Source organism: Notolabrus celidotus, chromosome 15, assembly GCF_009762535.1.
Source record: "Notolabrus celidotus isolate fNotCel1 chromosome 15, fNotCel1.pri, whole genome shotgun sequence".
Classification (NCBI taxonomy): domain Eukaryota; kingdom Metazoa; phylum Chordata; class Actinopteri; order Labriformes; family Labridae; genus Notolabrus; species Notolabrus celidotus.
This window is the reverse complement of record NC_048286.1, coordinates 31,580,072-31,593,172: the sequence shown is the minus strand read 5'-3', so window position 1 is coordinate 31,593,172 and position 13,101 is coordinate 31,580,072. Positions and strand designations below refer to the sequence as shown.

Sequence of the window (13,101 nt, the reverse complement as noted above, 5' to 3'; positions counted from 1 at the left end):
TTACAACAGATGACAAAACAAGAAGATTTTTACTACTACTAAGGTACTTCATGAACATGTTCTTCTTTAATGTTAAATATGTCATGGTTCTTTTGCACACGTTGACAGTCTATTCTGGGACCCCAATTAGAATAAACCTGTCCCAGATCAGATGTTGTTAGATAAGCAGTTTGACAGGGATCACATCTGATCGATTTTCACAGAGCCAGCATAAAACTTGCAGCTTCTGACCTTGCAGTGAAGCAATGACTTCCCCCTGCAAGCAAATACCACTTTAGTCTACATTCAGCACACACTTAAAGCAAAACTGCCCTGTTCATACAAATGATGCAAAATCTGTGTGACCTAATGAATAAAGTGGTCTTTAAACAATGAAGGACATCACTGCTCAGTATAATCAAAGGTCAACACAGTCTCGGACACGCAGAGACTTCCTGCAGGAGGTGAATCTGACCTCAGTGGAGTCTGGACTTTACAATAAACCAGAGGAAGAGCTGTCCTCTCCTCTCGTATATCTTCTATCTGGGGGTGGAACCGAACTCTGCCAGGATGAGAAAGTGTGTCTTGCAGCAGAGAGGAGGCGTTGACAGCTCTTCTTGGAAGTCAGTCACATGACAAGTGCAAACTTCATGCAAAACTCTATGGGCATGTTTGCTCTTGGATATCATTAGTGAGAAATGATGGAGTCAGACTTCGTGACTGGGCGGATGATAACTTCATGTAGCACGAGAATCACAGAGATATCACATTTGTGCAGTCACCCTAAAGTATCTGCCCGGAGGTGCTTTGAGAAGCTTTTAAAGGTTGGTTTAGATTTATATCTTTAACCTTTATTTCATCCAAAACAACAATAATGTAAAACAATGCCACTAAAGTTTATCTTTTCTCCTCTGTTCTTACCTGTAGTCTTAGGTTTCTTCACCTCTCCTGTCTTGTTCTCATTCTTCTCATTCTTGTTCACTGTAAGAGGAAAAACAAACATTACATTGACACACAACACCCCACATAGCAAAATTGGTCTGGCCCGGTTCTGGCCCACAATACACTTAGACTCAGCCAGACCCGGCCAACATACCTCAAAGAATGACGGCCCCTTAAGTGGCCCAGATACAGTTTGCCAGAGACGGCTCACACATGGGCCGGCTTAATCACAAGCTCAACCTTAATCGGCCCAGATGCGGCATGGACAGATCTGGGCCACATAAACCAAGCCAGATGTGGCATGCCATCATATATACAATGCCAACATTGCCAGACCTGGTCCACATCCAGTTGACATACCACTTGCCATGCCAGAAAGTCAGCCAGCAGTGCCGGCTTGACGCCAGATCTGGCCCAGACCTATGGGATCAATTTTGTTATGTGGGACTCTGACTGGTACACCAGGGTCGACCTCTTTGGGGCAAGATTTTGTTGATGTCTTAAATTCATTGAACGGCGAGTTTGTTCCCATATGACTAGACTGTAACAGATGGTGGACTGGTGCGTTATCTTGGTGCTGCCAGATGTTGTAGATCAAAATCTTTGTATTTTGTATTTTACTGTTCTAGCATTGCTTTTATAAACTTTGCAGTCAAACTAAACAAGTGATAAATCATACTGTCAGCAAATCTGTTCTTTTGAAACGTAAGCCACTACGGTAGTTTTGGTTCACTGGTACCTCTTTTCGACCAACGCGAACCAGGTTCTATTTCCGGGCTGGTGCTCGTGCTTGTTAGGAGCTGGTTGAACTCGTGAACCAACACGCCTCCTGTTTGTTTCTCCGCCCGCTCGAGCCCGTGGAAGAGTCACGTCGTGACGTCAGATTTACGTGACCGCTTTTCCCAGCAGCGCTAGCGCGAACTTTCCCTCACAACAACAACGATGGCGGACAACAGCAGCTTGTCTCATCGGCTGACCGCTGCTTTGCCTTGGATATCCATTAGTCTCTTTTATTTTTTCTCTGCAGGACCATGGCGGAAACACGTTTGGTTTGTGTTTTTGATCACAGCAACCTCGCTGTAAGCAGTTTGCGGTTTGTTCGCGGTTCTCGATCAGCAAAGAGTTGGAGCCGCTCTGGAACCGGTTTTCCCGGCCGGGAGCCGGTTCACTCACAGTCGAAACACGAAAACCGGTTCTGAATTGAGCGCCGGCTCCAAACCGTCGCTGAAACTGCCTCGGTTGAAAAAGGGGTATCTGAGCGACCTCATTATTCTGTTTCCTTCACTAGCAGTATACACAGTGGATGTTTTTATCAGAGGTTAAGTAGAGACCAAGACAGCAACTGACTTATAATCATAGACTGTAAAAAATATGGACGTAGTATCCGTGACGTCACCCATCTGTTTCTGAAGAGCTGTTTTGAGACCAATCGGCAGCGGCAGCCATATTGCTTCTGTCGAGCCAGTGTGACGTAAAGAGGCGGGCTTTGAGCCTCCTAGCCAACAGCTGCAGTGCTCCTGCAGGCAGCTGTGTCTCTCATTGGAAGACTAGTAATCTCAATATCTTCTAAATTACCGAATTAGAACAAAAATTCACCCCCCTCACAGTGAGAGGACATCGAGAAAATAGCTATTCAGACTACACTCATCTTTTGTACCAGGCTGTAAACATGTTTATTAATGCTGCAAAGATCGTCTTTTCCCCATTCATGTGTATGTGACTTCCGGTACTTCCAGAGCCAGCCTCAAGCGGATCCTCGATGAACTGCAGCTTTTAACACTTCCGCATTGGACTCATATTTTTAGACCGGAGGTTGCCGCTTGCTTATAATGTATGCACCATAACAACTGCGTTATTGTGATGTGTTAACATGTTTTATTACCCGGCTCTCATACCGATCTTACGGCTGTGTAAGATGCTTGACGATGGTTATAAACACCAGAGATAAACTGGTCACACGTCATGTCAAATCAATCCACGGAAAAGAGTTCTGGCACATTTAGCAACAGTACAGTCATGATAGTTAAGTTTTCTTGTCCTACAGAACCCTCCTTTTGGACAATCATGTGTCAGAGATGGAGAAGTGATGCTGATTGATGAACCGTACCAGAAATGTAAGTGTTATTGTTGTGACCTGAGTCAGTTCAATGTCACAGTATGAATTATTACTTCAAAGCTTTAATGCTGTTTGTAGTTCTGCCATCATGTGACAAAAGCTTTATGGAATCAAACTAAACTGCTGCCATCAGGGAAACAATCACAGCAAAGGTTGGAGTTCACTCATGCAACTAAATGAAATCCTTGCAGAACATAACAGCCCTCACTGTAAAATAACTGAATGAATCACATTCTCACAGGATGCTGAGCTGAAAAGCACAAAAAAGCATAATGCCTGTTTGACTAACACGGCTCAGACTGAGTCACAGCTCCGTCGCTGAGAGAGGCGAGATACTGTTTGTGAGGTGAAGATAAAAATACCCGACTGGTGTCTTCAAAAGCTTCCTCTTAAATCTGATAAAGTGCAGCATATGGCAGAGATTTAGTTAGCCTGTTGCCTGGAGTGGTGCCAGTCTCTACATGTGAGTCATTCTTACAGCTACTGTAGCGAGGTTCAGGTCCCGCTGTGCCGGCATCGCAATGAAGTAACCAAAGCACAGAGGGACGCTGTCTGTGACAACGGTGTTAATATCACACAACCAGGTACAGAGGGCGGACGCACACTGACGACTTCACAGAAAAGACTTGCTGTTCAAGGTGTGTGTGTTTGTGTGTGTGTGTGTGTGTGTGTGTGTGTGCACCTACCAGCAGCTTTACTTGCTGCGTTGGCAGGGGAGCCATTCTTATTGGCAGTTGAACGTGGTGTGGGCGTGGCCTTTGGCGCAGGTGGGCGTTTCTCACCGTTCTCTGGAGTCTGAAATCAAAAGAGAGATGAGAGAATCTGTAGGAGAGTTCTGACAGGTTTGTGGAGTTTGTGAGTCTGAGTGTATGGAAGCACGTTACAGCCGTTGGGTGTGCAGGTACTGCTCCTGTGTGGATGGAGACTCGGTTAGAGGTTATGACACAAGCAGAGAATGAAAGAAGAGAGACAGAAAGGTGAAGACTGATGAGAAATAGGAGGGTTAGGGTTAAGAATGAAGGAGTGGAGGAAAAAGGATTAAGATGTAATCGCCAGATTAAAAAATCAAGAAGTAAAGTTACTCCAGGAAATGCTTTTGAAACATTTGAGGTATACAGCCTGAAACAAAAGACTCTCTCTTGTAATACTCTTACATCTGAACAGCTGTCCATAAATCAAATACTGTGAAGTAGAGATAAAGAACATACACTATATTACCAAAAGTATTCGCTCACCCATCCAAATGATCAGAATCATGTGTCCTAATCACTTGGCCTGGCCACAGGTGTATAAAATCAAGCACCTAGGCATGCAGACTGTTTTTACAAACATTTGTGAAAGAATGGGACGCTCTCAGGAGCTCAGTGAATTCCAGCGTGGAACTGTCATAGGATGCCACCTGTGCAACAAATCCAGTCGTGAAATTTCCTCGCTCCACAGTCAACTGTCAGCTTTATTATAAGAAAATGGAAGAGTTTGGGAACAACAGCATCTCAGCCACAAAGTGGTAGGCCATGTAAACTGACGGAGAGGGGTCAGCGGATGCTGAGGCGCATAGTGCAAAGAGGTCGCCGACTTTCTGCACAGTCAATTGCTACAGAGCTCCAAACTTCATGTGGCCTTCAGATTAGCCCAAGTACAGTACGCAGAGAGCTTCATGGAATGGGTTTCCATGGCTGAGCAGCTGCATCCAAGCCATACATCACCAAGTGCAATGCAAAGCATCGGATGCAGTGGTGTAAAGCACGCCGCCACTGGACCATAGAGCAGTGGAGACGCGTTCTCTGGAGTGATGAATCACGCTTTTCCATCTGGCAATCTGATGGACGAGTCTGGGTTTGGAGGTTGCCAGGAGAACGGTACATTTCGGACTGCATTGTGCCAAGTGGGAAATTTGGTGGAGGAGGAATTATGGTGTGGGGTTGTTTTTCAGGAGCTGGGCTTGGCCCCTTAGTTCCAGTGAAAGGAACTTTGAATGCCTCAGGATACCAAACCATTTTGGACAATTCCATGCTCCCAACCTTGTGGGAACAGTTTGGAGCGGGCCCCTTCCTCTTCCAACATGACTGTGCAGCAGTGCACACAGCAAGGTCCATAAAGACATGGATGACAGAGTCTGGTGTGGATGAACTTGACTGGCTTGCACAGAGTCCTGACCTGAACCCAATAGAACACCTTTGGGATGAATTAGAGCGGAGACTGAGAGCCAGGCCTTCTCGACCAACATCAGTGTGTGACCTCACCAATGCGCTTTTGGAAGAATGGTCAAAAATTCCTATAAACACACTCCTCAACCTTGTGGACAGCCTTCCCAGTAGAGTTGAAGCTGTAATAGCTGCAAAAGGTGGACTGACATCATATTGAACCCTATGGGTTAGGAATGGGATGGCACTGAAGTTCATATGTGAGTCAAGGCAGGTGAGCGAATACTTTTGGTAATGTATCTTTAGCTGTCTAATCTATTCACATAATTATTAAGAGAGATCAAAATGACCGTCTACTTTTTAACCTTGTATATCTGTTAGGGGTGTAAGGATATATCACAAGACGGTGAAAAGTAGGTAGGTTTACTATCGACCTGACATTTGTTCAGTTTAGGTTTGAATTATTTACGTTTTGAGTTTGCTTTATGGAATTAAAGGACAGTTCATAGTCAGGTTTCAAAAAGTTGTCAAAACTGGATGTTGGAAATGGGTTAAGTTCAATAAAAACCCAGCAAAGAAGACCTGGAGAAGTGAGGAAGGGGACTGCCTCCTGACCAATTTGATGTACCTGACATTTGTTTGATTTAAGTCAGGGTCATCTCACTTTGGAGTTTGCACTATGGAACGAAAGGGCAGTTTAAGCCAGGTTTAAAGTTGCCTAAGTCACCCTAGAATGCACTGGCCTAAGTCACTTTATTCTTTAATGTAACATAATTGACACAAAATTCTATGTATGTCAACAGTCATCCACTGTCAAGGCCTTTTTGATTGAAATGATTAATAAATATCATATGCTCTGCAATTGGTAAGGTTTTTGTTTTCCCAAAAACTTAAAAAAAATGACTTAGGCCATTATTTTAATAGGGTGACGATATGACAACAAAGGTGGTCGTCCTCTCCTCCATCAGTCTTATGGACTGGTCCTCCACCAGACTGTGAGACTGTCAGAGAGCGCTGATCTATATGTGTTCAGTTGGATCATTTCAAAACTAGCCTACTCCTGCTGGTTTCTCCAAAGCCTCTACTCAAGTCTCAACTTTAATCCCTCAGCTAAATCCAACAGGAGGAATCTACACTCATGCTCACAACACCGGTTCAGTGAGACTCTCTCGTGTGGCAGGTTAACCTAGCCTGTGCACAATCATGAGCGATCACGGCACAAAGCATCGCACAAGATATCTGACAGACTTTCACAGATGTCATGCAAATGTAAGCAACAATAACCCGAGAGATCAAAGCTGCTGCTGCAGAGTTCAGAGTTCAGAGCGAGGTGCTGCAGGGACAGGAGAGTCAGTTTTGTTACAGTGAGTTTGGTGTTATGATGGTTTATTCCTCTAACTGAATACATGCATGATGTTTGGCTGTTAGTTAAAGTCAGAGTGAATTTATTCAGCTCATATTATGGAAAGTTATCACACAGTGCATGAGTGATTTTAGTGCTTGTCACAGTACAGATTATAATCCAAGGAAATCACAATGTCTGACTAATACAAATGTGTGTTTTGTGAGTGCTGTGTGTGTTTTGACGAGTCATTCATGTGTTGAAATCTTTGTTTTGAGAGGGACCGAGTCTGAGCAGTGTATTCAGACTGATGTGATAGCATACCTCACATAAAAATAAGAAGATGTGCATATACTGTATGTGTGCATGCTCTATACTGTCATTATGAGGACTGGTAGCATTGCTGGTATTAATTTAAGCTACCTTTCTTTCAGAAGAACATCAAACATCTCATATTGTACATCTGCTAGAAGCTTAAAGGATTTCCTCTCAGTCACATGACTGTGAGTTCGCTTGCTGCAGCAGATGGTTTCTGCCTCTGGACTGAATCTTTAAACTGTGACTGGTGATGTGTCAAAAGGATTTACGTAGACATGAGAGAGCTTGGCGTTTCCTGATTGAGACATTGTGCATTCATCAGCTGTGGTAGATATTTACCTATGTGTCTTAGACTCACCTTAGCAGCCTTGGCAGAGCCAGTTGGTGGCCGCTTGGCAGCAGTGGGTGTGGTCGCCTTGGGTACAGGGCTTTTTTTATTGGCTGAGGCTGTGGTGGGGGAGGGGCGTTTGGCTGAGTTGGCCTCGCCATTGGTGGAGAGGGTGGATGGGCGGGATTTGGCTGAATTTGGTTTAGAAGAACCAACGTCAGGCTGGCGGTGGTAATGGAATTAAAATTAGCATAGAACGGTAAAAGAGGGGGAGGAAAGAAAAGAAAAAGAGGGGCAGATAGAGACAGAAGAGGGAAGAGAGAAATGAAATCACTTATTGCAATGACAGTGGGAGATGGCAGCACAGCCATACAACAATCTGAAATCAATTCTGACGTCTGAGGGTCAGAATTTTGTTAAGCCACTTGAGATGCATCATGAGCTGTAAATAATAAAGTCAAAAGCTTTATATCGGATGGAATGAGCAGCAAAAAGAAAGAAATGATGGAGACATCAGAAGTGATGTCTCTGGGTTTCAATGGAGTGAGTTCCTGGGACCGTTAGCTGGTTGGCTTTATGACTAACAGGACATGTTTGCAGAGTTTATTCAGAGCTGTGTTTACACAAAACATTTCTCTTTTGATTTTGTTTACGAGTCCAACGTTCCCTGTATTCATTGAGAAGTCACCAAAAGTGAAAGGCAGCATTACAGCTGAAAGGCAAAAAGCGACAACTAGTCTGCTTTTGTTTTTGATTTGTTTTTAGATAATAATTAATAAACAAACGATCAGCAGGTGACTCAATTTCAAATCCTTTTAGTAGCAGCCCTGGTGTGTTAGTGAATTGTGCAACACAGCCAGAAGCTTTGATAGTTTACAACCCAACAGTGCAAGCTTTCAGGCCAGAATTCATCAACATGTAACTGTTATTCTCTCAAAGGACTAATCCACTGACACTGCACACAATAATCATGCATATGCACACACCCACACTCAAGTACCAGATGCAGAACAATGACTCAGGTTGGTGATGCCTGTGCCATTGCTGCACCAGCCTGAGCACCTGTGAGTGTGTGTGTGTGTGTGTGTGTAAGCAGACAGGCAGTGTTTGTGTGTCCAGTTCAAGGACACTCTAGCAGCAAGCTGTTGTTGGAGCATCAAGCTGTGGCAGAGTTCGGAGCTGTGACCTTTGTGTGACCGGGCTGTTTCTGTAACCACCGGACTCTGAAGCAGTGGGAAGTATGAACAGCACACTTCCGTATGTACGGATGTATCTGCGTGTTAGTGGGTGTATGTGTGAGTGACCCACCTTGCCCTTGCTGTCAGGGCTCGGCAGGGTCTTGCCACTGTTCCCTGTTGGAGACTTGGCTGTCCCTTTGCCTCCCTTCTCCTCCTTCTTCTCAGCCGGCTTCTTCTCCTCCTCCTTCTTCTCGTCTTTGTTGGTCTTCTCCGGTTTGTCCACTTTCTCGGCTTTCTCGTTGGCTTTGTTGTTTTTCTCTGCATTCATCTTCTCCATCTTTTCGTCGTCTTTGGCGATCTTCTGGTTGTCCTTCTTCTGCTGCTCTTCTTTCTCCTTCTTGTCAAACGTATCGATCTTGTCCGTCTTGCTGGACATGAAGTCTGTCTTCTCCTGTTTGTCCTTGTTGTCAGATTTCACTGTGAGAGAAACAAGAAATGTCAAAGCTGTTAGAAAAAACGGATTCAAAAGATTGATTTTAAGTCACTTTATTATTCTATACTACCACAAACTTAAATGAGCATTATTCCAAAAATGCTAAATTAAAGTTAACAACTTAAGATGATGCACAACATTTATCACATCTGAGGTGAAACAAGACAAAGATATAGATTTATATAAGATGGATTGGGAAGTCACATGAAGTTTGAGAACCAAACTGGTTGATTCTAAAATGCAATCTAAATTTTTCTGAGTCTATAGTAGTGTTGTAGTACTCGAGACCAAACTTGGTCTCAAGACCGGTCTCGAGACCACTTATTTGAGGTCTCAGTCTCGTCTCGGTATCGGACTGGGCGAACTCCGTATTTTATATCCAGACTGGTAAGGACCACAACTGATGCACTCTGTGTCAACACCTATAACCCATCAGATTAAAACACTACAAATATTATCTAAAGAAAATCAAAAATGCACAACTAATTAGGAAAGAAAGCCTCCACAAAACAATCTTGCCCATTTACCGCTACGACCTCCTACCTTTCCTGAGATCACAGGCAACAGTAAACACAGTTTCAACTCTAATCTAAAGTTAAAGTTAAACTAACATCGACCAAAACAAAACTTAAGGAGCCAAAAGGCTCTCACAGCGAGTCAGAAGAAAGGCAACAAAGATAAAACCAAACTTTGTTTGTTGCTGTTAATTGTACTTAAAGCAAACTTAAATCAAAGAAACAGAAGTATTTTATTTTGTTAACTCTCATAAGGATTTTTCATTAATATATTCAGGGTTCCCACTCTTTTCCAGAGATCATTTTCCAGGACATTTCCAGGACATTTTCAGTGATGATCAAGCTGGTATGACAGTCTAAACTGAGTTCCTAATTTAGTTCCTAAATAGTCTAATATGTTCCTCTCAGTGGAAGTCTACATTGAAAGACGTGCAGTCTATGGCTAGATGAAATCATCTCTTACATGCTTAAAAATGATGGCAAATTAATTATAGAATAATGCAACCACAGATGTACAGCACTTTATGAGTGCAACCAAGTAACAATGATGGCCAACTCTCATCTCAGCTTTCTCTCTTCTCAAAAAATATAAAATGAGCTAATTAAAAAACAAAAGAGCCTGCAAAGGACTCTGGAAGCTGCCTCACTGAAATAAATAATAATAATAATAATCAGAGGATCAGTGCATAAATGACCTAAATAGATCTGAATGACAAAAATGGCCACAGATGTTGAATGGGGATGTGTTTTTTTTAACCTTGTTAGATAGCGCACAGTCATGTTGGAATAATTTTCCAGGAAATTTTACGTTTTCTCCCATTTTCCAGGTGTTTTCAAGGACTGGAAAACTGGTCAACTGTTTTCCAGGTTTTCCAGGACGCGTGGGAACCCTGATATTTTGTCTTGGTCTTGTCTCGGTCTTGCCCTGCCTTGGTCTTGGTCTTGACTCAGTCTCGATCCCTAAATGTCTTGGTCGTGTCTTGGTCTCTGTGCACTCTGGTCTCGGTTGATGTGGTCTTGACTACAACACTAGTTCTATAGCATCAAGATTTTAACCAAACGGAGGACACACATTACTAAAATCATACTCTGATTGACAAGCTCCTGTTATAGCATCTAGACAATCACAGTTAGCCCGTTCTAAAGACTTCCCTCTTGTATCGCCCGTCTTACTCTTGAGGAAACGTCATTTTTACAATGACTAAATTGCTGTCTTGCAGAAAACTCATCGCCAGTCGTTGAGACCAAACACACAAAACAAATATTTTCTGGAGGATTAAACAACCTGAGAAATATGTCTACAGGAGGCTGGTTCTGGATGTACCAGAAACCACGTACACACCAATTCAAAAAAGACGATCTGTACAGCAGAAATAAACATGTTTACAGCCTGGTACAAAAGACGAGTGTAGTCTGGATAGCTCATCTCTCGATCGGCACACACTGTACGGGGGTGAATTTTTTTCTGACGCGGCGACTTCAAAGATATTTAGATTACGAGTCTTCCAATGAGAGGCACAGCTGACTTGATTGACAGGCAGGAACACTGCAGCTGTTGGCTAGGAGGCTCAAAGCCTGCCTCTTTACGTCACAATCGCTCGACAGCAGCAATATGGCTGCCGCAGCCGATTGGCTTCAAAACAGCTCTTCAGAAACAGATGGGTGACGTCACGGATACTACGTCCATATTTTAACAGTCTATGGTGGTGCCCAGCTACTACGGCGGACTCCCAACCAAAACGTTCCCACAATACAGACGAACAGGCAAGACGAATGACTCTTGGCAGGAACAATCTTCCCACAACAATGTCTTCATTGAGGAATTCTCCAAAAACACTGCAACAGACTAAACAAAACAGTTATTAGTCACCTGAGTGACATCCTTTATCTTCAGACCTCTGATCAGCAGTGGTGGTTGTAGACCAATTTTACTGGGGGGGGGGGGGGGGCAGGCTGGGGCCAAGGGTGTTGTCAGAGGGACACATTTAACCCTGGCACAGGGGGGTCCAGGTTCAGTTTTACAGGGGCACTGGCCCCTGTTGGCCCCTCCCCAGAACCACCACTGCTGATCAGAGCGTTGTTGTCTATGTGCTCATTCCAACATGTGTGATTGTGTCAATATTTACATATTCAAACCAAAGCCAGATAATCAGACTAAGCTGATGTGTTTTGTTGTTCTGTTTAGTTTTGGTTTTAAAAAAAATGTGGATCTAAAAAGTAGGTGTCCTTTTAGAGTTCTTCATCTGTGTGCCAGGTTTATGAAAACACCGACCTGGGACATTCATCCTCCACAGACGAAGCATTAGGTCAAACTGAGCAAGCAAGACCAAAAGCTGCCAACAGCTGATTCATGGGATGAGCAAGAGAGAAGGAGAGAAGATGAGAGCATGACAGGAAGATGGAGGAGGGGTGATGGACGGGTGTTAGAGACAGGGGCTCTTTGTTGCCACCAAGACATCCCTTATGTAACAGTGACAGTGGACACGCCAGACTTCGCTGGACCCTAATGCCCCCTTCGTTTCCCTCTCCTCTGATGTCTGCTGTTTGGTAACTGCTCCACTAACGGACTCCACGCTGCTGCTGCTGCTGAGCTGTGAGGTACAGGACATGGACCCGCTCCCTTTAGAAGTTAAGCTGCAAACTAACAAGCTGCATTTTGTTATCTCACTCTAAACTGTTACCGCAAAACTCACACAGTCTGGAGCCCGAATGAGACACAAGCTATGATAATGAGCTCAGAGGCTCCTCTCACATGTGTGGCACGTGTGTGCTCCTGAAGGTAGCAGTCAGAGGTACTCATTAGGAGTTTGGATATCCTCCTGCATTCTCCATCTATTCCTGAAGACTACTTCTGTGTTGTGTTTAATCAGGCTGGAGTCAGTTCCTGCAAAGTTAAGCTGGTGTCAATGCAAACTCATCGCCTGCTTGCAGCTGCAAATCCTCTCCGTGACACTAACTTGCTCCATGAATTTTAATGTCCTTAATTCTAAGATTCCTGGCGGTGTTTAGGTCCTGACTGATTTTGATGTCTGTCAGAGAAAGTGTGCATTAATGTAATCAGTGTAACTCCACAGAAAGGAAGCATCTAAAAATATGTCCATGGTGTATTTTGCAGTGTATCTTTGTCCTTTATGTATCTATTATTGTCACAAGCTCTTAAGTATAATCCCTTACTGCAAAAGAAAATGATCATCCAGGTGTTGAGAGACTTTTAGTCGTAAGATAATTCAGAAGTTTAAAATCAGAACAGCAGAATAAGAAGTGAGGTGGTCAGACCAAACTCTGGGTAAGGTCCAAACATGAGACAGCATTCTTCTCTTCAGGGATGTGTCAATAAAGCCTGCAAAGGTGCATTTCAACCAAGAGTTCCAGGGTCTTTTAGCCCCCAGAACTAAACAGTTCCTGTGCCCCCAATGTTGTTGTCTGCATTTCGACCACGGGTTGAAGTCCCGGGTAGATTGTGCAAATCAGGCCAGTGACGTATGGAGGGGGAAAAAAGTAAATGCACTACACCACCAGACCAGTAGAGGGCAGTGAAACAAAGACGAATGCCATTCATCACAGATGACAACATAGAAGCAGACGGACAGGCAGGTATCATTATGAGCAACACAACAGTTAGCCTGTTAGCATGAAGAGACTCAGCTGGCGCTGTTTTAGATGGTGCTATAATTCATCACAGATGGATTCACTGAATCAACACGTGAGAGGAGATAAGCACGAGTAGCAAAGACGTTTCAACACGG

The 13,101-nt window shown here is 43.8% G+C and overlaps 1 protein-coding gene across 6 annotated transcripts in view; it reads right to left on the bottom strand.

Annotated features, from left to right (window-relative positions):
• Positions 1–13,101, bottom strand: part of map4l (microtubule associated protein 4 like) — a 145,137-nt gene that overhangs the window by 28,795 nt on the left and 103,241 nt on the right. For 3 of the 6 annotated variants that reach the window (XM_034703668.1, XM_034703669.1, XM_034703667.1), the window contains exons 7-10: positions 8,478–8,824; positions 7,200–7,391; positions 3,724–3,832; positions 901–960 (exon numbers count right to left, since the gene is read on the bottom strand). In XM_034703668.1, the coding sequence (XP_034559559.1) occupies positions 901–960; positions 3,724–3,832; positions 7,200–7,391; positions 8,478–8,824 (708 nt within the window). The remainder of the gene's footprint in view (positions 1–900; positions 961–3,723; positions 3,833–7,199; positions 7,392–8,477; positions 8,825–13,101) is intronic. The other 3 variants (XM_034703670.1, XM_034703672.1, XM_034703671.1) reach the window with 1 other exon arrangement.